The sequence below is a fragment of the Salmo salar genome, chromosome ssa13 (assembly GCF_905237065.1).
Source record: "Salmo salar chromosome ssa13, Ssal_v3.1, whole genome shotgun sequence".
Classification (NCBI taxonomy): Eukaryota; Metazoa; Chordata; class Actinopteri; order Salmoniformes; family Salmonidae; genus Salmo; species Salmo salar.
In genome coordinates, this window is record NC_059454.1 from 71844193 (window position 1) to 71868605 (window position 24413).

The 24413-nt window shown below is 42.6% G+C and overlaps 1 protein-coding gene across 14 annotated transcripts in view; it reads left to right on the plus strand.

Moving 5' to 3' along the window:
- Positions 1-756: 756 nt before the first annotated feature.
- ncam1a (neural cell adhesion molecule 1a) overlaps positions 757-24413 on the plus strand; it is a 320103-nt gene continuing 296446 nt past the window's right edge. For all 14 annotated transcript variants that reach the window (XM_045693503.1, XM_045693509.1, XM_045693504.1 and 11 more), the window contains exon 1: positions 757-1013. In XM_045693503.1, coding sequence (XP_045549459.1) covers positions 965-1013 — 49 coding nt within the window. In that variant the 5' untranslated portion in view covers positions 757-964. The remainder of the gene's footprint in view (positions 1014-24413) is intronic.

Sequence of the window (24413 nt, forward strand, 5' to 3'; positions counted from 1 at the left end):
AATTCTCGGTTTTCTATGGACACCATCATGTTGTTGCACCTGCAATAATGATTTATTTGCTCTAGTCACCTTTGAAACATTACATTAAATGTGGTTTGTAGACTCAGCATGAAGGGAGACGCACCACTTGAGGGATGATGAGTCTGTTTTGTTCATTTCTGCTTATACAGGAATACGAAACTAAAAATATAGTTAAGAGGGGACGTTGGTGACACAGTGAAGAGGACGCCCTATTTCTCGGGAAGCATCTTATTAATCAGGGCGCCGGCCGAGTGTCGTTGTCATGACCAGATGGTGAGACTGAACACAAAATATTTCATACGGACTGCAGGTTTCACGATTCATACCATTTATGGTCTATAACAGTGTTTTAACTAGGTGTATGCTAAATACAAAACGTGGGAACCAACCAACAAGCTGCTTTAGGAATGCATGCATGCATTATGAGAAAGGAGAATTTGTCATTTGGCGAGTCACAGGCCCATAAATAATAGGTCACTAGGCGCAATTACGCACAATTGCACATTGGACATCTCATCTGGTGCAGATATTTTGAATGGTTGAAAATAACTGGGCAAAATAATGTTGGCTAAATATCTTCTCAAAATCCACTTCTATGTTGTACGGATCAATAGAGGTTTCGTGAGATTCCTAATCCGAATTACTCCCAGTGGAAAGCGACTAGCTGAGCGCACTAGTTTGTGCCTGCATCCATTGCACCCCTTGAGTGTGAGCACGAACATTTTGCCCAGGCGGATTAATTCGTGTTGTGTGTGTGCTACGGCTGCTAGTCACTCATTCTGCGAGCTGCTCTCGTGCGTATTCGGGTAGCTTCAAGGACCAATTCGAATATTGCTATCAGAATACAGTAGTTGGAAAACATACATTTCTTCAGAACACTGAAATCGTTTAGTCAAGTCTGTCCATCAATTCTTCAAGGACAATATCTTTGTGAGATATTGCAATGCTTCAAACAAGGTATCTCATCTGGGCATTGCTCTTTGGCTATGCAGGTAAGATTGTTTTTTAAAATGTTTTTTTCTAGAAATTATTAGATATCGCCAACTCATACACGTTACAATGCGAATTCTTTACATTCTGAAAGTGCTTTGTTTTGTTCACAGTATAGCAGTGTCCGTATGTATCCCATCCGTGCTAACTGCGTCTCATATGTGTCTCAACGAATGGACAGTTAGATCTATCATATTAGAGCTGTCGCCTGGGAATATAAACAGGCAATGGAAACCTGAGTTTCTCATAGATAAGAGACGAACGGGAAAGCATGGCTCTTCTCTCAGTAATGGCTGTGGTAACATGAAGGGAAATTAACGATATTTGAACCTTATTTCAGAATCGTATAGACTAAATCACAAGTAGGCTCTGTCCGTAGTTTACTGTTTAGGCTACTAATTCTCTGCGTAATAAGATATCACTTGTCCGTTAATTGAGTCGTTGCATTGCCTCATGGTTTTAATATACACGGTTTGAGCAGTTGGACAAACTGTTTTTCCTAACCTTGAGCTTTGTTGTTGCCGAGGAGTGGGTATAGCGTCAAGGAGGAGATGGATGCGTTCGGTCTTGGGAGGAGAGTCAGTGAAACAAGTATTGCCTTGCTGGTCCTTTGTGTCAGCAAAATCACCCAACAGTTAATGTGTTTGAATTATTGTCCGTCACATTTAATTCATGGAACCAATAGGCGTACCTTTTTACAGTAGGCTAATAAAAAGAGTTTGGTAGCTTTTTATGCTTTTTATATATATATATATATATATATATATATATATATATATATATATATATATATATATATATATGGAGGTGGCGCGCATATTGTGCTCTCAGCGTTGGTTGCCGATGTGGATGATTTGTTTCGGTCCTCAAACCTAGCACCTGCAAATCTTTTTTTTGAACGCGGTAACTACGACACTTCTTGGTGGATTAAGTAGCGTAATAGTAGTCTAGGTTAAACGCGAAAGCCTAATGTTTTATTTTGTTTTCAATTAAACTTGTTTCACAGTTCTTTATCAATTCATGCGTAAATGTGAACGCTCTAGGCTGATTTTCAATTGCAAAGTTGAAGCCTTCAAATAGGCTACATTGTATTTGATGCGTGTGGAGCCTACTCAGTGCAGACTGTGCGTGCTTGTAACGTGAGCCACATAGGAGCATAGTTAGCTATATCAATACATTTCACATGAATACATACAGACCTAGCCCTTCTAGACAGGCTTATATATGCGACAAAGATTGTTTTCTTCCACGAATTGAATAGGCCAATAGATTTTTGGAGAGATAACAGAAAACAGACCTCCATAGACAGAAAAAGTAATGGGTAATATGCTACTATTATCTATATAAATATCTAAAGAAATGGTTCAGTAGTCATTATGAATCCCATGGTATACAATGTTATCCAACCAGAGAGCGCGGCCTCAGGCGGGGACCCGTTATATTGGATCAGTCTGTATATTACCCCCCCCCACACACACACACACAAACACACAAACACACATGCACACGCAGATACACACCACAAACAAACGAATTTTTGCATAAAGATGTCTATATGTAAAACAAATGTATTGCTAAACAAACACATAGCACTCCTTTGTCTTTGGTTGAACTAGGGGCGTGGCATTGATCTGCAGGGAGGTTTAGAAGGGAAGCTCCACTGGCAATGTGGGGAAGAAAGTTGTCATGAGGACTAAGCAACAGTAGGGGGAATATTACGAGCACCTCAAAATCAGTAGCCTACTTCAGTGTTCACTATAAATACCCAGAGACTGCTTCAGTTCTTTTTTGAGGAGGGAAAGTGCAATGGACTAGACAGAGATAATTGAACGATTGTGATTAACTAAGTCCTAACCCATTGCAAGGGAGTTAAAATAAGAAATTGATCACATTATTTGATTGGCCTGGGAGGTATTAAGTGAGTAATGACAGTAATGTGGTGTTAGAAAGCAAAATAAAACATTGTGCAGAAACAATGTAATTAAATATATAAATTTCCAGTTTGCTGACAATTACATTTCGATGCCAAGGGCTAATAAACTTACAAGGAACCATGGCCACTGTCCAAGAAAATGCCCAATCACCGCTAGATTCGTTGCTGGATGAAATTCAATACAATTGTTTGAGAGAGAAACGAATTGAATATGAAAAGTGGCTTATAGTACTGCCTTGACAAAAAGGCAGCGAGACAAAGGCTTTGGCTGGTTGGGGGAGTATGAACAGTAACTGGTTCTGTGGAATGGAGGTGCATCATCACATCTGTTACCATCGGTGTGAAGCCAGAGAGCACATGGGGTTCCAACCAGACAGACTGGGAGCTGTTGCTGGTTACATTCCATTTTCTGACTTAGTCAAGTACATTTGTTGGATCTTCATTTGACCACTATTTTGTTGCTGACAATTTTCCTGGCATTTCAGGAAATGCAAACGTGTAGTGTATTTGAGTTTTAAAAAGGCTTCTAAAGTTTGTAATTTCCACATTGACGTTTCAGACTTGATTTGCCCTAATGAAAAATGTCCATTAATTATAATCCACATAATAATTCTTATTCTTATTTCCTGCAAACTGGCTCCAAATAAGATCCTACATATGTAAGAAGCACATTGAGAACCACCTCCATTCTTTCTTCCCTCCTCTTTTTTATACATCACTTTTGTCCATCAGAGCTGTTTTAAGGAGCTTGTATAGTTGACTCCTTTCACGGTTTGAATATATATTACATTTGGGCGATGAGATTTGTGGCAAGGGGTAATGGTGCAGAAACTCTCCCTGTGCGGTTGTCATGTGTTGATATGTAAATGTTAGCATGCAGCTGCTCCTGCAGCGCTCCTTACCATTAACTGCATGTGTGACTGCCAGCCAAAAGATGGCCCCGGCCACACATTCCCATCACATTGGCGACATTCTCTGGGAAGCCCCTGGCCGTGGTGCTTTTTGCCAGGTCCCCATCAACATCAAAGAAGTAAATCCAGGAGAGAACACGCTTCAGGGAGTTCTTTAAAGTCAAGCAAATAAATAAAAGGGAGTGCAAAAACTTTCCAAAAAGCGTGTTGTTTATGTGTGTCCGGCATAGAGTTCACCTCAAGAAGAGGGTGAAGTTTAAGATTAGTCAACAGTTGGGGAGAAAATAAACAATTCCACAATGGTTAACATCTGGGACTTCAACTTCTGTGGCAAGTTCAAAGCCACTATGAAAATAGGATTGCCTATTTTTGAGAGGAGGAAACAGTAAAAAGCAGCCTAACAAGGGAAAATTATAAGTCTTTCGGTCTGTTGCTTGGAATGGGATATTATTAAAACATCCAGCTGGATACTTCAAACCCCATCCCATTCTAGTTGGGTGAGAGGCATAGCATTTAAAGGGATATACACGGTTTCAGACTTCTCTGTTGCCATAACTCTGCAATAATGTAGCATTGTAAATATTATGGCCCTTGTTCCGGATTGTGATTGTTAGCACCTCAACTTTATGGTATAACCTAACTGTGTATCCACATGGAGGATGACCTTATTCCACCCAGATTGGAGGTAAATTATACTTCAAATTTGGCATAACATTGATAGTCTTCAATGTAACACTACTGTTGTTTGTAATGATTGGCTACATCTGTACGTATGAAGTATAGGTTATTCCTCCCGTACATAATGGCACGTCCGCCCTTGATCTCCCGGTGTGGGCCCAATGAGGCATTAATCGCAACCTCTTTTAAAGTTTATCATTCCATCTGGCAGCTGTCCCTTAGCAGATTTTGCAGTCAAGGCTGATTGTGTTCACCACAACGTAGGAGAACCACTGTGTGTCTAGGATTGTTCAAAAGACTGAATGTGGATATGGCCGGCAATTCAATTTAGTGAGGCGAAATGTGTTCATAGATAAGCCACATTTGGAAGAATTGATTTCATCCCAAGGATGAGTGTTCATGGAACATAAACTAAAGAGAGCCCCTTTGAACCAATCCAGTCAAAAAGTATAAATTCCCCTATATTTAATTAGAGTAAGACAGCAAGTGCAAAAATAGACTGAAAGTGAAAAGGCTTAAATTATTTGCTCAACTGGCAGGCTAAAAGTAATATGATTAACCACGAAACAGAATCTCATTGGTGAGTAATTTATTGCAGCGCCACTTCTTCCATTTGCTGAAACCTGATGAGATTGCAGATGTTTTTTTCTTTATTTAACTAGGCAAGTCAGTTAAGAACAAATTCTTATTCAGGGGCAGAACAACAGATTTTTACCATGTCAGCTTGGGGATTTCATCTTGCAACCTTTCGGATACAAGTCCAACACTCTAACCACAAGGCTACCTGCCGCCCCAATGATATCCAACACTCTAAGAAAAAAAGGGTTCCAAATTGGTTCTTGGGCAGCCCCATAGGAGCACCCTTTTTGGTTACACGTAGAACCCTTTTTAGTTCCAATGTAGAACCCTTTCCGGTTCTACCTAGGCCTGTGGGGGGGGTATACTGTATATACTGTATACGGGGGTATTTGGAAAAAGCCAATGCATCGTTTTTCAATACCATCAAAACTATGTATTTGATGTTTTTCAATACATTTGAGTATTTGTACACTCTCAGGGGGGAAAAAAGGTGCTATCTAGAACCTTAAACGGTTCTTCGGCTATCCCCATAGGATAACCCTATATCGCAACAAAGCATCCTTCACTCATGCTGCCAAACATACCCTCGTAAAACTGACCATCCTACCGATCCTCGACTTCGGTGATGTCATCTATAAAATAGCCTCCAACACTCTACTCAACAAACTGGATGCAGTCTATCACAGTGCCATCCGTTTTGGCACCAAAGCCCCATACACTACCCACCATTGCGACCTGTATGCTCTCGTTGGTTGGCCCTCGCTTCATACTCGTCGCCAAACCCACTGGCTACAGGTTATCTACAAGTCTCTGCTAGGTAAAGCCCCGCCTTATCTCAGCTCACTGGTCACCATAGCAGCACCCACTCGTAGCACGCGCTCCAGCAGGTATATCTCACTGGTCACCCCCAAAGCCAATTCCTCCTTTGGTCGTCTTTCCTTCCAGTTCTCTGCTGCCAATGACTGGAACGAACTGCAAAAATCTCTGAAGCTGGAGACTCATATCTCCCTCACTAGCTTTAAGCACCAGCTGTCAGAGCAGCTCACAGATCACTGCACCTGTACATAGCCCATCTGTAAACAGCCCATCTATCTACCTACCTCATCCCCATACTGTTATTTTTATTTATCTTGCTCCTTTGCACCCCAGTATCTCTACTTGCACATTCATCTTCTGCACATCTACCATTCCAGTGTTTAATTGCTATATTGTAATTACTTCATCACCATGGCCTATTTATTGCCTTAATTTACCTCATTTGCACTCACTGTATATAGACTTTTTGTTTTATTTTGTTCTACTGTATTATTGACTGTATGTTTTGTGTAACTCTGTGTTGTTGTATGTGTCGAATTGCTATGCTTTATCTTGGCCAGGTTGCAGTTGCAAATGAGAACTTGTTCTCAACTAGCCTACCTGGTTAAATAAAGGTGAAATAATTTTTTATTTAAAAAAACCCGTTGAAGAACCCTTTTTGGTCCCAGGTAGGATCCTTTTGGGTTCAATGTAGAACCCTTTCTGCAGAGGGTTCTACAAGGAACCCAAAAGAGTTCTACCTGGAACCAAAAGGGTTATCTTATGGGGGCATCCGATGAACCCTTTTGGAACCCTTTTTTCTAAGAGTGTAGCTACTTAAGTTATTACCTACTGTCAACTTGTGCAGTTCCTTAGGATATGAAGCAGATTGTGTTCTTCATTTCACCTGTCACATTGTCAATTATGAAGCTCACCGTAGTTCCCCAGAACAGTTGAGTTGTAAATGGGAAAAAGCAAGCTTGGTGAGTCCATAGTATTCTATATCTATCTGCGAGTCTCTGTTGTGCGGCGCACATCATGTGATGAAGTTACACTTGTATGCAATTCACTACAAACATTTTGCCATCAGATATCTTAGAATGGTTTTAAGAGCTTTGGATGACTTATCTGTACAGCTGCCATTTTCTTCGCTGTGCTTCCTGCTAGCGTTTTTTTCCTCCTCCGTTCTTAACCCATCTGCTCCATCTATACACGCTGCTCTTCCTTCAGAAAAGCATACATAACAACTTTGTTCATTTGCACAGTTTCTCTCCTTCACTTTCGCTTGTAAATGTCCACACTCACCGAAAATGACATTCAGTAACTACTAGCTATGCTTGTATAACTTTATGAGCTGGATTTGACTGTTTTTGCAGTTAGTTTGTTTTTGCTCATTAGAATTTAGCTAACAGCGTCTGTGATTTCACTATTAGTTTGTAATAATTTTGTTAGCATTCTGGTAATAGAGGCCCAATGGGCTTTTCTTGCGTTTTTAGCGGCCCCTTGTGTGCTATGCCGTATGCCAGTAATACCGTAAATCCCGGTATGAGAGAAGGACGGTATGAAACCTCTAACCGAAAGTGTTCTACCTGGAACCAAAAGGGTTCTACCTGGAACCAAAAAGGTTAGGTTCTAGATAGCACCTATTTTTCCCAAGAATATAAAGACTACACTAATGTGTTCAAGTCAATGCTATTTCTGTGGCTCTAGCGTAGTTGTAGGCCTGCATGGTGCATTGGATTAGTTTGACTGTGAGACAGATATTGGGAGCTAAATAACCAGTATGTGCCAAAGATTCTCAATACCATGGTTTTACTGTCTCATAATACAATTAGTGAGTTGGAATAATTGTCAGAAACTGCAAAGTTATCATCAAAATGAAATGGTTTAATATTTCACTACTTGAATGAACCCAAAGAGCAAATGGATGAAAAATTCTAAATGACTACACTGGCAGCTTGTGTTGTATTTTTCCATTGCTGACTGTTTGATAAGGATGGGCTGTCTTTGCATATTAATCAATCCATGAAAAGGGACTCATACTGATTTGCATTGTGTAAGCTCTGAAGGCATCCTATAGAGTATTTGAGGAGAAAAAAGAAAGAGAAATGGGTTCGGGTTTGTCATGCTGAAAAGCAACCTCTCCCTCCCCTTGCCAAACCACCCCCCCCCCCCCCCACCCCGTCTCTGAAAGGATTTTTTTTTTCTTAATTGAAGTGGAAAGGCCTTCGAAAGTCGAGAGGACCTATAAAAGGCAACCCTGTATGGGACCCAGGACGTGCGCACGCACACACACACACACACGGCTGTTAGTGTAACCGTATAGCTTCTGTCCCTATCCTCACCCCAACCTGGGCTTGAACCAGGGACCCTCTGCACACAATAACAACTGACACCCACGAAGCATCATTACCCATCGCGCCACAAAAGCCACGGCCCTTGTAGAGCAAGGGGAACAACTACTTCAGGTCTCAGAGCGAGTGACGTCACCCAATTGAAACGCTATTAGCGCGCACCACCGCTAACTAACTAGCCATTTCACACCGGTTACACTCACCCCCCTTTTGACCTCCTCCTTTTCCGCAGCAACCAGTGATCCGGGTCAACAGCATCAATGTAACAGTATAGTTTCCGTCCCTCTCCTTGCCCCAACCTGGGCTTGAACCAGGGACCCTCTGCACACATCAACAACTGACACCCCACGAATCATCATTACCCATCGTGCCACAAAAGCCGCAGCCCTTGCAGAGCAAGGGGAACAACTACTTCAGGTCTCAGAGCGAGTGATGTCACCCGATTGAAACGCTATTAGCGCGCACCACTACTAATTAACTAGCCATTTCACATCGGTTACATTAGGGAGGGACACAAGGAGGACTGGGGGCTTGTGCTGTACCCCAAGATCAGTGAATGACTCATCACTCTGATGTAGTGGCACCTAGCAATGGCACTTAGCTCATCCTGTGGCTTAGACGCGCGCCTGCTGATTGGCTAGACTGGTTTTATAGGTCCTATGGATGATGCTGCAGCATCTTTGTCTGAAGCAAAGAAAACATGACATCCACTGGGGGAGAAGAACATGACAGGATGTGTGCTAGTCTCTAGAATTGTTTACTCCTTAGTAAAATGGTGTTGCTTTCGCCACACCTTAAGCACAGGCAATGCCAATGTTGATGCAGGACTATTGTTAGGTCATCAGAAAATAACTGCTTGCTATATGATCCATGATAGATTACTAATTACTATCAACAAGCGTTTACTAGGGCCGGGACGATACCAGTATCGCGATAATGGGGAAAGGAAACAAAACACGTAGGGGATTTAACTTCTTTAGGAAACCATCCTTAATGTCAGAAACAAACATCATTATGTTGTCATCCAGAGTCACATTTATTTATTTCCCAAGTTAGAGCACACAATATTTTACATACAACAGGTTTTTAACCCTTTAGAATCCAAACCTGCCTTCAACGGCCTTTCTTTAAATTACTATAGCGGCTGCGAATGGCCTTGTTTTTCTAACTATAATATCTGTGTCAATATCACAAAATGAACTTGCTAAAAACCTGTTGTCATGAACCAGAAACCGGAAAGAGGGTATAATGTCATTTGACTTTTAAAATAATAAATTACTTCATTACTCAATGACAGCAGCGAAGCGGCCACGTTGGTTGGTGATATGGACTCGGACATGTCCTTGCACTGTGGCAGCCCAGCGGAGTCAGAGGTGAAACTCACAATGAAATAAGACAGCGGGAGACCATTTTGCGGTGGTCAAACAAAAGTTGTTCTTTAGTAAAGGTTGGGGAGAACAGGGAGGGGAGAAATACAACAGAGAGGCCTCTCAGGTAACGGGTGGGTCACTCCTCGGACCGCCTGTGTGAATGAACAAAAAAGAGAGAGAGAGAGCGATGAGTCCGGGGTTTCAATACTGTCACGTATACTCCCTCTCCAGCTTCTAGGTCATCAGGCTGCTGATTATCCCGCACACCTGTCACCATCGTCAAACGCACCTGTGCCTCATGACACTCACCTGGACTCCATCACCTCCTTGATTATCTTCCCTATATCTGTCACTCCCCTTGGTTCCTTCCTCAGGTGTTATTGACTCTGTTTCATGTCGGTGCATTGTTTGTGTTTCGTGTTTGTTTTGTTGATTTAATAAAACACTCACTCCCTGTACTTGCTTCCCGACTCTCAGTGCACTCGTTACAAATACTTGCTCTCAACTTGCACCGGGTGGCGTGCTGCCCTGGAATGGGTCCTCTTCTCCAGTTCTTCTTCTAAGCAACACTGAAGCATGTATGAGAGTTACAGCGGTTCCAGATGACTGTGTGATCACGCTTTCCGTAGTTGATGTGAGCAAGACCTTTTAAACAGGTCAACATTCACAAGGTCCGCAGGGCCAGACGGATTACCAAGACGTGTACTCAGAGTATGCGCGGACTAACTGGCAAGTGTCTTCACTGACATTTTCAACCTCTCCCTGACCGAGTCTGTAATACCTACATGTTTCAAGCACACCACCATAGTCCCTGTGCCCAAGAAAGCGAAGTTAACCTGCCTAAATGACCACTGCCCCGTAGCACTCACGTCGGTAGCCATGAAGTGCTTTGAAAGGCTGGTCATGGCTCACATCAACTACATCATCCCGGGAACTCTAGACCCACTCAAAATCACATACCGCCCGAACAGATCCACATATGACGCAATCTCAATCGCACTCCACACTGCCCTTTCCCACCTGAACAAAAGGAACACCTATATGAGAATTCTGTTCATTGACTACAGCTCAGCGTTCAACACCATAGTGCCCACAAAGCTCATCACTAAGCTATGGACCCTGGGACTAAACACCTCCCTCTGCAACTGGATCCTGGACTTCCCGACGGGCCACCCCCTGGTGGTAAGGGTAGGCAACAACACATCTGGCCACGTAGTCGTGTTCCCCCACGACTGCGTGGCCAAGTACGACTCCAACACCATCATTAAGTTTGCTGACGACACAATGGTGGTAGGCCTAACCACCGACAACGACGAGACAGCCTATAGGGAGGAGGTCAGAGACCTGACAGTATGGTGCCAGGACAACAACCTCTTCCTCAAAGTGAGCAAGACAAAGGAGATGATTGTGGACTTCAGGAAAGGAGGGCCGAACACGCCCCCATTAAAATCGACTTCGCTGTAGTGGAGTGGGTCAAGAGTTTCAAGTTCCTTGGTGTCCACATCACCAACAAACTATCATGGTCCAAACACACCAAGAAAACCGTGAAGAGGGCACGACAACGCCTTTTTCCCCTCATTAGACTGAAACATTTTGGCATGGGTCCCCAGATCCTCAAAGTTCTACAGATGCAACATCGAGAGCATCCTGACTGGTTGCATCACCGCCTGATATGGCAACTGCTCGGCATCCGACCGTAAGGCGCTACAGAGGGTAGTGCGTACAGCCCAATACATCACAGGGGCCAAGCTTCCTGCCATCCACGACCTATATACTAGGCAGTGTCAGAGGAAGGCCCAAAGAGTTGTCAGACTCCAGTCACCCAAGTCATAGACTGTTCTCTCTGCTACCGCACGGCAAGCGGTACCGGAGCGCCAAGTCTAGGTCCAAAAGGCTCCTTAACAGCCTCTAACCCCAAGCTATAAGACTGCTGAACAATTAATCAAATGGCCACCCGGACTGTTTACAGCAGCATTTTAGAATTATATTTAGGTCTAAATGGTTAAAGGACCAAATAGTTGGGTCTGCTTTGTGTTTTCATTTCTGCCATGGAAAAACTATTCCCAATAGTTTTCCAATTGAGTTATTTTTTTAACCTTTTCTAGAGGACATTCTGCGTATTCTTAAAGCACATTATTTTCTGCACCTATAGTCAGTGCTTGACTTGGACTGAAATAGGTTCTGGTACTCATTTTGGGTGCCGGTACTGTTTATGTTTAGGTGAACGAGCTCCACAATACTTTTGAGCTGATATTCTATAAGAGGAACAGGAGCTCAAGCAGTAGAACATTTTAGGTGCCGGTACTCAGGTCCAATTGAACTCCTCCTCAAGTCAAGCACGGCCTATATTAGGCTACATAAAATGTTGCCAAAGGCTCCTCTGTATTCAACTGGCATGTTTTGCTGGGTTCTCTTTCAGAGCACACGATGAGCTGAGAAGTTGAATAAGAAGTAAACAGCTAACCCAAAAGTAATTATTGAGGCAACTAGAACAGAGAAATATTAATGAGGTCTTTCATTTGATGAGGTAAATATTGTCTGTTAAAGCTTAATGAAATGGATATTGAGTTTGTGTCTACATGCAACGATTTGGATAGCCTGGTAATATCTCTCTTTCACCTGGATATATTCACTACAAAAATGGAAACCATCTAAATTAATTTCAGTTGGAAGAGATAATGCTGCCATAGCCTCCCTTTTATTTACTTTTGCAGCAGCGTGGGACATTAGCAGAAGATTTGGCAAGGTGTCACGCCCTGACCAGGTGAACTCTTCTATTTTGGTCAGGGTGTGGCATTTCTATAGTTTATTTTCTATGTTTTTGGTATAGCCTTGCTTTGGGGCGTATTTCTATGTTGGGTTCTGTCGATTCCCAATCAGAGACAGCTGTCACTAGTTGCCTCTGATTGGGGAATCATATTTAAGTTCCTTTTCCCCCCACGATGTTTGTGGGTTGTTGTCTCTTTTTGTTGGAGCAGTAGCGATACGTTTATTCTCTGTTTTGACCGTGTTATTTCAGTCTGTAATAAATAACATGAGTTCGCTCCCAGCTGCGCCTTGGTCCACTTCTTCCTTCCTGCACGACGATCGTTACACAAGGTTACTAAATCCATGCCAAGTTATCCTCATACTGTTTATGCCCCTTTAGCAGGCTGTGAAATACATTTTTAAAAGCATTATCTACATTTAGACACATTTGCTGGCATTGTTGTGATGTTCAATCCATTCATCTCTGTATCAATGTTCTGTGCAAGCCAAGATCATGTTAGTAGAGGCCAAACAATAGATTTACAGTGGTGGTGGTGATGGGTTGCTGAGGCGCTGCTGCTGTCAATACGGAAATTTGGACGCCTTAATCAACTCTGAATGTCTAAGACGAATGGTGGTGTTGTGTTCGGGGGTAGCAGGTGGTTAGTGGACTGATGTGTTTGATTTCCTGAGAGAGATTGGTAATGTCCCTCCTGTCCCAATGAATTGTCCTTGAACCACACACCTTTCAAATTATACAAACTAAAATAATAAATAAAACAACATGTTACTAACCAACCAATCTGAGATCACGTTCCATCATATTATATGAGGAAACCTTTGAAACAGTGTGAGACTTTCCCCATTTGACCCCTTCCAAAGACCATGAAGAAGGGCTTCTCATTATGTTGTTTATGGTCAAGCCGCAGGACTTCACAAGAATAGGGGAGCCCGTGATTTATTAGGGTTGTGGACTAAAAACAATATCAAAGAAGACCTCTTAAAGAAAAACCTGGTGCCCCTATATGCACCCTGTGAGAGAAAAAAGAGAAGTAAAGGCAAACAAAGTTAGAGAGGCAAGGTGGGGGGAAGGGGCGGAGGAATAGAAAGAGCGAGGGCACAATGGAGAGTGTCATCAGGGAGGGGCTGCTGGGCAGTCGAGTGAGCGTGCAGCTGAATTGATTGTCCGTCGCTGTGTTACAGCCCATCATCTGTAATATGCCTCACTCAAATGGTAGTTAAGGCTTTTTTCTCCGTACAACCACAAATCCCTTTATATAATCTAGGACCATGACCAATCCAGGCCTATTAAGATGCTTACTCTTTCATATTCCCTATATTAACTTGACCACATTTACACATGGACAATTCCATGGTAACAGAGTGACAGTGAGCCTCATATTTTTCACTTTAAAATGTATGTCAAACAAAAACACAATGATTGCAAAGTTATACAAACCATACAATTATATGCACAAGGACCACTTTTAACAATTTCCACTGAAAATTTGACAAAAACACATTTATTTGAAGAACACCGCACAACAGAAGTTTGGTAACAGAATGAGCACAAACTGTCATTCTGTTACCAAACTTAGCATCTGCACTTTTCTTCAAGTAAATGTGTTTTTGTAACATTTTGTATGGTTTGTTTAACTTTGCAATCATTGGTTTTTGTTTGACATGGGCCTACATTTTAAAGTGAAAAATCTTAGTCGCCGTTTTACCATGGAATTGCCCACATCTGAACAAAATAAATGGTATAATGAACAGAAATTGTAAATGGCCACCAAAAATAGTGCAGCCGAGATGCTCAGGCATCAAATCTAAACCAGCAAACTCACTTGGCTGGAACATAAGGATGATTATCTTCTCTAACTCGCTGCTCTTAAGCCAGTGTATAATGTTCTGATTACACCACAGCAAGTGTAGAACTGCTCAGATGACTGACAGCTGTCTCGTTTCATCTGCAGTGGCTGCTGTGCAAGTGATGCTTTGCTGATCAGTTAGCCATTGCTGCAAGGTTCTGCATCTGCACACATAATTAGTCTAGTAAGTGGGCTGAAAATGTTGTATTTTCTGAAATAGTATGTTTAGCTCCAGGAAAACTACACCAATGTATTAGTGTTATTAAACATGTACTGTAAGAGATGTATTACACTACATTGCCAAAAGTATATGGGCACCTGCTTGTCAAACATCTCATTCCATAATCATGGGCATTAATATGGAGTTGGTCCCCCCTTTGCTGCTATAACAGCCTCTACTCTTCTGGGAAGGTTTTCCACTAGATGTTGGAACATTTCTGAAGGGCCTTCCCTAAACTGTTGCCACAAAGTTGGATGCACAGAAATGTCTAGAATGTCATTGTATACTGTAGCGTTAAGATTTCCCTTCACTGGAACTAAGGGGCCTAGTCTGGACCATGAAAAACAGCCCCAAACCCTTATACCTCCATAGTGCCAATTGAAACCCATTGGCACTATGTGTTGGGGCAGGTAGCGTTCTCCTGGCATCCGCCAAACCCAGATGCGTCCGTCGGACTGGCAGATGGTAAAGTGTGATTAATCACTCCAGAGAATGCGTTCCACTGCTCCCGGGTCCAATGGCGGCGAGTTTTACACCACTCCAGCTGACGCTTGACATTGCGCATGGTTATCTTAGGCTTGTGTGCGGCTGCTCGGCCATGGAAACCCATTTCATGAAGCTGTATGTAGCAACAGTATATTATGTAACAACAGTATGTTCATTACATCATCTATCTAGGTGCTGAAATCATTAAGGTATCGTATTGACACCATAGGTTATTATCAGTCAGAGTTTGATCATAGAATTCATTATCTTTTTGCACTAGATATAACACTGATTTTGATTAATATGCTAACGCATTGAATCAGCTATTGTAAGAGCACAGGTGAGAAACGATGGAAAAACAGGAGTGATCTTCCCTTCAGGACATCATAGCATAATAGTCTATAATTTACTGTTGAACACAAGCATCAGTATGCACAAAGAATTGTGCTTAAGTGACAAATGCACTCCCTAAATTCCTCCCCTTGTAAGTACATCTGACCAAGAGTTTGAGATCACTTCACTATAAATATACTCTGACCCAAGTTATCTGAAGGTCCTGCAAGAACCCGTTTAGATTTTAATTTAATGTCAGTATTAATTTATTTCATGCCAAGGGACCTTACCAGCGGAGAGAGAGACCTGACATTTCCCACTTGCTTCAAATGGGAATGAAGGTCTGAGCAGCACAGAGAATATTGTTATTCTGGCTTTTCATAATTCCCCACCACAGGGAATCAGAAACAATCAATCCACTTCTTCAGCAGACCTGCAATTTAGAGTCACATGCTCATGGCACACCTCTGATTGTACCTGCTCCTTTCATTGCTTCTGGTGCCTATACATGTCTTAACCATCCTTCATCAGAAAGCAGTTCACTCTACTTATTCTACATAACATTTGGCTGGCAGCATGTTATTTGGCTGTCCTGCCAGTGTTTGCCAAAAAAACATTGAGTCATTGCAGCCAACCAAGTTCATCTTCAATAGGGCGCTTCAAGCTTTCAGTTAGCCTCTAGTTAGCGGTTGACAAGGGACAGAGGCTGAGCGAGCTCTGAGCAGATTAAAAGGTGATGACCTCGATGCGCAATGCCATATCGGTGTATATTTGGGGCATTAATCTAGCCGCTAGCTGGAAACGAGTAGGCCGTTTTATTTCCCACCACATCTCCATCTCTCACCCAATTCTCTTGACTAGGAAGGAGATGAGATGAGCAGAAAGGCGGGTGCAGATGTGCCGCTTCCTCAGAGAGTGGAGGATACCTCCAAGAGCTGCTGGCTCCCAAGGAGTGTAACAGATTAGAGTGATTAGCAGCAAAAATAGTCTGCACCACCTTGTCTGTGAAAAGGGCTGCAGTCCACTGACCGAACCGAGCTGAAAAATAGATTTGGCCAAATTCACCATAGATGCCAAGTTGATGTCTCTTGGCATCTATGGTCAGGAATAGACTAGTGGATTTGAGGGAGATTTTTTTTTTTTACTCAAGCAAAGCCCTCATTCCTCTACATAACTTGCGACAGACTGGTTGTAGAGAGAATATCAATGGAGATCATTAGGTCGAGCCCGAAAGACATCTGTTTACATTGGAGGAACAAAGGGGGATGTCAGGTCACATATGATTGATACTGCCCCGCAATATGTACAGCTAGTTGGGCTGCACTGTTGAAGAAAATAGGGGGGCCTTTTAGCAAAGCCAGGCCCAAAGATTTCAGATGTTTTTGGCATGGCTCATTGGCTTTCCTGCCTCATTGATGTTGTAGTGAATCTGCACATCAACGAGATTGGCTCGTGATCCATAACATGATCAATATGGTATACAGTGCCTTCGGAAAGTATTCAGACCCCTTGACTTTTTTTTACAGCAATCTAAACACAATACTGCATAATGACAAAGCAAAAACGGGTTTTTAGACATTTTAGCAAATTTATTAAAAATAAATGTATTAAACAGAAATACCATATTTTCATAAGTTTTCAGACCCTTTGCTATGAGACTCGAAATTGAGCTCAGGTACATCCTGTTTCCATTGATCATCCTTGAGATGTTTCTACAACTTGATTGAAATCCACCTGATGTAAATTCAATTGATTGGACATGAAAGGCACACACCTGTCTATATAAGGTCCCACAGTTGACAGTGAAAAAACTGTCAACTGTGTTGACAGAGCAAAAACCAAGCCATGAGCTCAAAGGAATTGTCCGTAGAGCTCCAAGACAGGATTGTGTCGAGGCACAAATGCGGGGAAGGGTACCAAAAAATGTCTGCAGCATTGAATGTCCCCAAGAACACAGCGGCCTCCACCATTCTTAAATGGAAGAAGTTTGGAACCACCAAGAATCTTCCTAGAGCTGGCTGCCCGGCCAAACTGAGCAATCGGGGGAGAAAGGCCTTGATCAGGGAGGTGACCATGACCCCGATGGTCACTCTGACATGGCTCTAGAGTTCCTCTGTGGAGATGGGAGAACCGTCCAGAAGGACAACCATCTCTGCAGCTCTCCACTAATCAGGCCTTTATGGTAGAGTGGCTAGATGGAAGCCACTCCTCGGTAAAAGGCACATGACAGCCCGCTTGAAGTTTGTAAAAAGCCACCTGAAGACTCTCAGACCATGAGAAACAAGATTCTCTGGTCTGATGAAACCAATATTAAATTCTTTGGCCTAAATGCCACGCGTCACGTCTGGAGGAAACCTGGCACCATCCCTATGGTGAAGCATGGTGGTGGCAGCATCATGCTGTGGGGATGTTTTTCAGCGGCAGGAACTGGGAGACTAGTCAGGATCGATTTAAAGATGAATGGAGCAAAGTGCAGAAAGATCCTTGATGAAAACCTGCTCCAGAGCGCTCAGGACCTTAGACTGGGGTGACGGTTCAACCTTCCAACAGGACAACGACCCTAAACACACAGCCAAGACAATGCAGGAGTGGCTACGGAACAAGTCTCTGAATGTCCTTGAGTGGCCCAGTCAGAGCCCGGACTTGAACCTGAAAAAAGCTATGCAGCAACGCTCCCCATCCAACCTGACAGAGCTTGAGAGGATCTGCAGAGAAGAATGGGAGAAACTCCCCAAATACAGGTGTGCCAAGCTTGTAGCTTCATACCCAAGAAGACTCAAGGCTCTAATTGCTGCCGAAGGTGCTTCAACAAAGTACTGAGTAAAGGGTCTGAATGCTTATGTAAATGTGATATTTCAATTTTTTTTATTTTGCAAACATTTCTACAAACCTGTTTTTGCCTTGTCATTATGGGGTATTGTGAGTAGATTGATGAGGATTTTAAAAAAAAATCTATTTTAAAAGAAGGCTGTAACCTAATAAAATGTGGAAAAAGTCAAGGGGTCTGAATACTTTCCGAAGGCACTGTATATTGAGTCTCGCTCAGCATTGTGGTCTGCTAATGATTTATCAGATGATTCGTATTTGTCGTTCTTCTTATTGATATCTTCATGGTGTTGATTGTTTTCAATCCACTCATACATATCCTCATCTACCTTAAGAATGTCCAACTGGGGCAAATGACGCATATTGGATCTCCCATGAAGATAAGTGTTTGTTGAATGATACAGCAGTTGAACGTTAATTAGACACCGTTGAACATCAGATCTAGTATACCTCTCCTGAGGTAGTGTAAACAGTGGAGAGAGGATGGGAAGCAACAGAGCAATAATTTGTGAAAGGTACCATGGTAAGTGTGTCTGTTACAGGACATGAAAAGCTATCAATTAGCAAAGCGTCTTGAGTGTTTAGACCTAATCACTCCGCCATTTCCTGGTTGAAAAATGTCTAATAGTCTAATTTCTGTTTATGTGACAAAACAAGCAAGTATAGTGAAGAGAATCATTGTACCATCTAAACTTCTTTGTATTATATTTTCCCTTACCAAAAATATAGTGTTTTCAGCTGTTTGAAGTGAAACTGAAAGTAAAAGATGCAAAAACTTTACTTAAGAATGGGAAGCATAGAAATAGCACACATAAAACATATTTATCACTTCTTAGACTCGCTTTCAATGCGAATGACAGATCTCTAACACACATTTTGTATGTGAATTTGGTCAGGTCTCCCAAAAAGTTACATATAGCAGATTTAAATGCCTTCGGCAATATAATAGTCTTAGTTCACACTTCAAACATATATCACCTCTGTGAAAATGGGAATCTGGACTCAGGTGTCATTGACAGCTATTTAAAGCTAAACCAATGAATCTGGATGCAGAGAGCCCCTAAAATGGTTTCTGGACACATTGTTATTCTTTATGGTGGTGGATGCTCCTCATTTGTAAATCTATCTTGCAAGAGATGGTGGGTTGTGGGCGATATGTGGTGTATGTCAAAAGATGAACCACTGGGATTGTTTTGTGTTAGTCACCCTCCCTTTGAAACCTCTGTCACACGCTCTCATATCTTTTCACCTGGCTTTGAAAGCATTGTCACGTTATGCACCTTCCTCACATTTTCATACAAATGACCGGTTCTATTACAGGAATGCAATACCTATGATCTTGCACTCTTATCGTCACATTATCACTGCTACCATTTCTCCTCTTTTATCGGACTGTCAAAAGGCATTGATAGCTCACTTATCAGCTTTTGACCTATTGCCAATTTAAAGAACCACTTGAAATGCCACATCAGAGAAATTTTCCACTAATTCACTGAAACTATTTCTTCCCCTTTTTACGAAAGCTTTATGAAGCGTACTCTGTGAAGGCCAAGCAACACACTCAAAGTATTGACTCAATTGTTTTGTCAGCACCAATGCACTTTAATTGCATAGTGCATCACTTGGATACCATACCAGACACCATGTTCCATAGAAACCTCTGGGACTGTTGATTCCCGGGTTCTTTGCTCATTCTCTAGAAATGGGGACCAGGAAAGGCAGAGTCCTCATTAATCATTGTGTCAGATTTACCCTCGGGCAATTATAACCAGAATCATCCCCAAAGTGTCAGGAGGTAAAAAGGATGGTGTACATTGGAAATAGACTAGAGTAAATGAGAGATGGAGAGAGAGAAAGAGTTGCTGAGAGGGCTGCAAATGAGGCCGGATTTCTCTCTGGTGAGAATGGGCTGGTTGTTAGCTGTGCTGCGCTGGTTGCAGGAGACTGGGGAAGATGCAATAGACAGACATGGCCAGGTTCCCAAGGACAGGGCCTTTTTGGAGGCTTTCCTCCTCATTAGAGGAACAGCTTCTATTGTTTATGGACTGTAATGGGCTTCGCCACGACCAGGGAGAAAAATAAAGAGGAGTGAAGCGGAAAACACAGACATCGCCATCGCTCAGAATATAACATGTCTGCTCTTCGAGAGGAGTGAGCTACAAATCTCCCCCTTCCCCCCTGTTTTGTGTCGACGCAGACAGGCACCTCACGGGTCTGAAGGCTGCTGCCTCTCCCTCTCTCACTCTCTCTCTTTCCCTCACCTTGACTCCCTTTCCTCATCTCACACACTCTCTCTAGTTTGTTCTTTCTCATTACTGTTATTGGGGAAGACAGTCTCAGGGTACCATTTTGCCGAGGACATTTAAGAGCCTTAATTAGTTCATTCCCCAATATGGTGGTTCTTACTAGTTCAATGGTTTTTAATGCCTCCGGAGACCCTTAAATGTCAAATTCCCTCTCACAGACAGAACCCTTAAACACAAAAAGTTAATACGGAGGCACCCTCGCAAAATGGTAATGTTCAGTCTGCGGCATGCATTTATTTATAACATCTGTTCTCTTTTCCTTGGACAGATTCAGTTCAATGCGTGGTGCGCACAGATTTATGTCTCTTAACACTAGTAGGGACAGAGAAAGAAAAATACAGCAATTAACTTGGCAATGTATATTGAAGGGAAGTAGGGGAGGCTGCTGCGGGATCTGCATGAATACCCCAGGGGCTCTTCCTTTGCAAAAGATTTATCGCTGTGATCTTCGTTCTTGATTTGCAGTATTCAAAACACTGGGTAAATGTGGGAGACTTGTAGGAGGGGGGGGATCAAATGTTGAGAATGGGGGATACAGAGAGCAGGGTTAAAAGGTAATGAAAGAAGTTCCTAGATGAGACTACTGTTTATATTCCTTTTTCTCTTTTTTTTGCAGCAGACAAACTGGACCGAAAACTTTGGTACAATTAGCATGGGTTGTTTCAACTTTCATTGACATGAGTTGTGATAGTTTCTGGGGCGTAGCTAGAATTCAAGGCACAATCAAGCCTCTCCTATCGGTTGGATTTACTCTGGAAATTAAATAATGTGACGCATAGAATGATGTTAGTTGTCTGATTGAATGGGAAATCTAGTTTGGAGGCTGTGGCCGTCTCTGGGCAACAAGAGTGACAGCTGTGCATGCCTTTGTAACGGGGGGTGGGGGGCACTGGGATGAAAGCCTTGTGTCCATGGGAGCCTGGGCCGGGCCTATCGATGCAGCTGTGTTTGAATAGCCAGATTACACGTCGATCACAGGCCCCAGGGACCCCGTGTGTGATACAGTCTGAAGTAAAGAAATAACTTTATAAGTTTCTCTTCTTGAATATTTCAAGAGCGAGGCAGTTGGCATAGCCCTAATTATCTTCAGACAGTGAGGGGAAACAGGGGAGTGTGAATGAATGACAATTAGACCAGAGGGGCTGGTATAAACCCTGTCTTTGAGAGATGACAATAGGCAGCAGATAAAGAATGTACGTTGCTTTGACTTTAAAATGTAGGGGCCAGCCGAGCAAGGACCCAATCTAGGAAATGCTCACTGTCTTTTTGTTTATCGATTTGGATGGTCCAGGAGAGATTTTGAGCCTAACAGCAGCATGACGAAACAGGAGCTCACTGCTGGCACAACCTCATTAATCACTGACCTTTATTTCATCCAAATCAAATCAAACCAAATGTTATTTGCCACCTGCGCCACCTGCACTTTACTAAATAAACTGAAGTAAAACAAATATTTAAAAAATTCAAAAGTTACACAATAAAATAATGAGGCTATATACAGGGGGTACCGGTACCAAGTCAATGTGCGGTGGTACAGGTTAGTTCATGGCTGGACAAGGTGGTGGTGTGAGTGGACAGCAGTGGCGGTTCTAGACCATTTCAACTGGGGGGGCCAAGCTGGGGCCAGTTGTACTGTTAGAGGGGCCAGTTACATTAGACGTTATTGTTGTCATATCGTTTTCTTCACTGCATTGCAGGCATTAGCAGGCAAAAGACCATGTTCATAATCATCATCGTTGCCACTGTCTAATAACGGATGTAAAAAAAAGAACGATAGCAAAAATTTGTTATGTAAAAATTATTTCATACTCCACATTTAGGTGAGCCACAAGGGGGTCCAAAATTGTTGTCACAGGGGCACTGCCCCCCCCCCCCCAGAATGGCCAGAATGGCTAGTGTTGGATGGGGGTGGGGTGTGGGGGACAGGATTTTGGGATGGGTGGTCATCTGTACTGGGATGTTCTGGGGGAATGGGTCGTTGAGAGTTTGTGCCCCAAGCTCTAATGCCTGCCCTTCATTTGACATGCCATTAAGCACATTTACGCTGTGCCTCCTCATCAGTATCAAAACGAGGGGCCATTATCTGCATGGCACTTACGCCACATCAGCTGACTATTTGCCTGTGGGCAAAAGGGTGTGTGCAGCAGGGGTCTGTCTACTTCTGAGTAACTCTCTATCCTAGTAGCCACAGGGGACATTGTGTGTGTTATATACAGTATTTGGCTTACTGTATATAGTGGGTATAGAAAGTCATGACCCTCTTTCAAAATGTTCACCTTTTGTTGCCTTACAGCCTGAAATGAAAACACATAAAATCAGACTTTTTACGGCTTTATTTACACACAGTAACCCACAATATCCAAATGAAAAAAATAACGGGAAAAAAACGAATCAAAATTAATTAAAATTAATCAAAACTAAAAGAGTAAAATACCCTATTTGGATAAGTGAACACTTCCCTGAGTTAATACACCTAGACTGTGCGATATTTGCCCATTCTTCCTTGCAGAATTGTTCAAGCTCAGTCAAATTGCATGGTGACCGATCATGGACTGCACTCTTCAAGTCATTCCACAGATTCTCGATGGGATTTAGGTCGGGGCTCTGACTAGGCCACTCAAGGACATTTACCTTCTTGTCCTTCAGCCACTGTACGGTTGCTTTGGCGGTGTGCTTTGGGTCATTGTCATGTTGAAACGTGAACCATCTGCCAATTTTCAACTTTCTGGCAGAGGGCTGCAGGTTCTCCTCAAGAATCTGTCAGCATTTTGCACTGTCCATTTTCCCTTCTATCCTGACAAGTGCTCCAGTCCCTGCTGAAGAGAAACACAGCCACAACAGGATGCTGTCACTGCCGTGCTTTACTGTAGGAATGGTGTTCTTTGGATGGAAAGATGTATTGGGTTTTCGCCAGACATACCGTTTTACGTTCAGGCTAAAAAGTTCTTGCCACCCTCCCATATAGGTCAGATTTGTGGAGCGCTTGTGATATTGTCGTTACATGCACACATTAACCAGTCTTTGCCATAAAGGCCTGATGCTCCTTCAGTCTCCATTGGCTTCTTGGCAGCCTCTCTGATCAGTCTCCTCCTTGCCCGGTCATCCAGTTTGGAGGGACAGCCTGATCTATGCAGGGTCTGGGTGGTGCCATACGCCTTCCACTTCTTAATAATGGTCTTAACTGTGCTCCGAGGGAGAGACAAAGCCTTTGAAATCTTTTTATATCCATCCGCTGACTTGTGCCTTTCCACAACTTAATCTCGTAGATATTTTGAAACTACCTTTCCTCCCGTAGTGTACGTTATTGTTGTCATATCGTTTTCTTCACTGCATTGCAGGCATTAGCAGGCAAAAGACCATGTTCATAATCATCATCGTTGCTTTGAATTGCACTACTAAGCAGTGGAGTCCTCTATCAACAACTGCTTTTATTCTGAACTAGTCAAAGTCACTACAATTGATCACAGATGGAACCCAATTAGCTTGTTTTGTGATCTGGAAGGTGGTTGGTTATGCCTCAGCAAGTTTGCAATTGCAAATCTAAGGGGGGGGGGGGGTTCACTTATCCAAAGAGGGTATTTTACTGTTAAAATAAAATAAAAATAAAATAATTTCACTTTGATATTGTGGGTTAGTGTGTGTAAATAGAGCCAGAAAAAGTCAAATTGTATGTGTTTTCATTTCATGCTGTAAGGAAACAAAAGGTGAACATTTTGAAAGGGGGTGATGACTTTCTATACCCACTTCTATACCCACGGTCTGCACAGTAGCAGTTTTCTTTCGAACCCTAGACAGCTGTCAAGTCACTTGTCAAGCACACCAGCCATCGCTGTGTTAAGATGTTTTATAATGGCACAGATTATAGGTCAACTACTGTATTTTTCCCACAACAAAATCCAAAGTCCCTACTGTGATAATTACTTGAGTGTGTAACTGTTTTCACATTCAGAGACAAGACTTTTGAAAAGCGGTTGTGATTATGTGATTATGGTTAT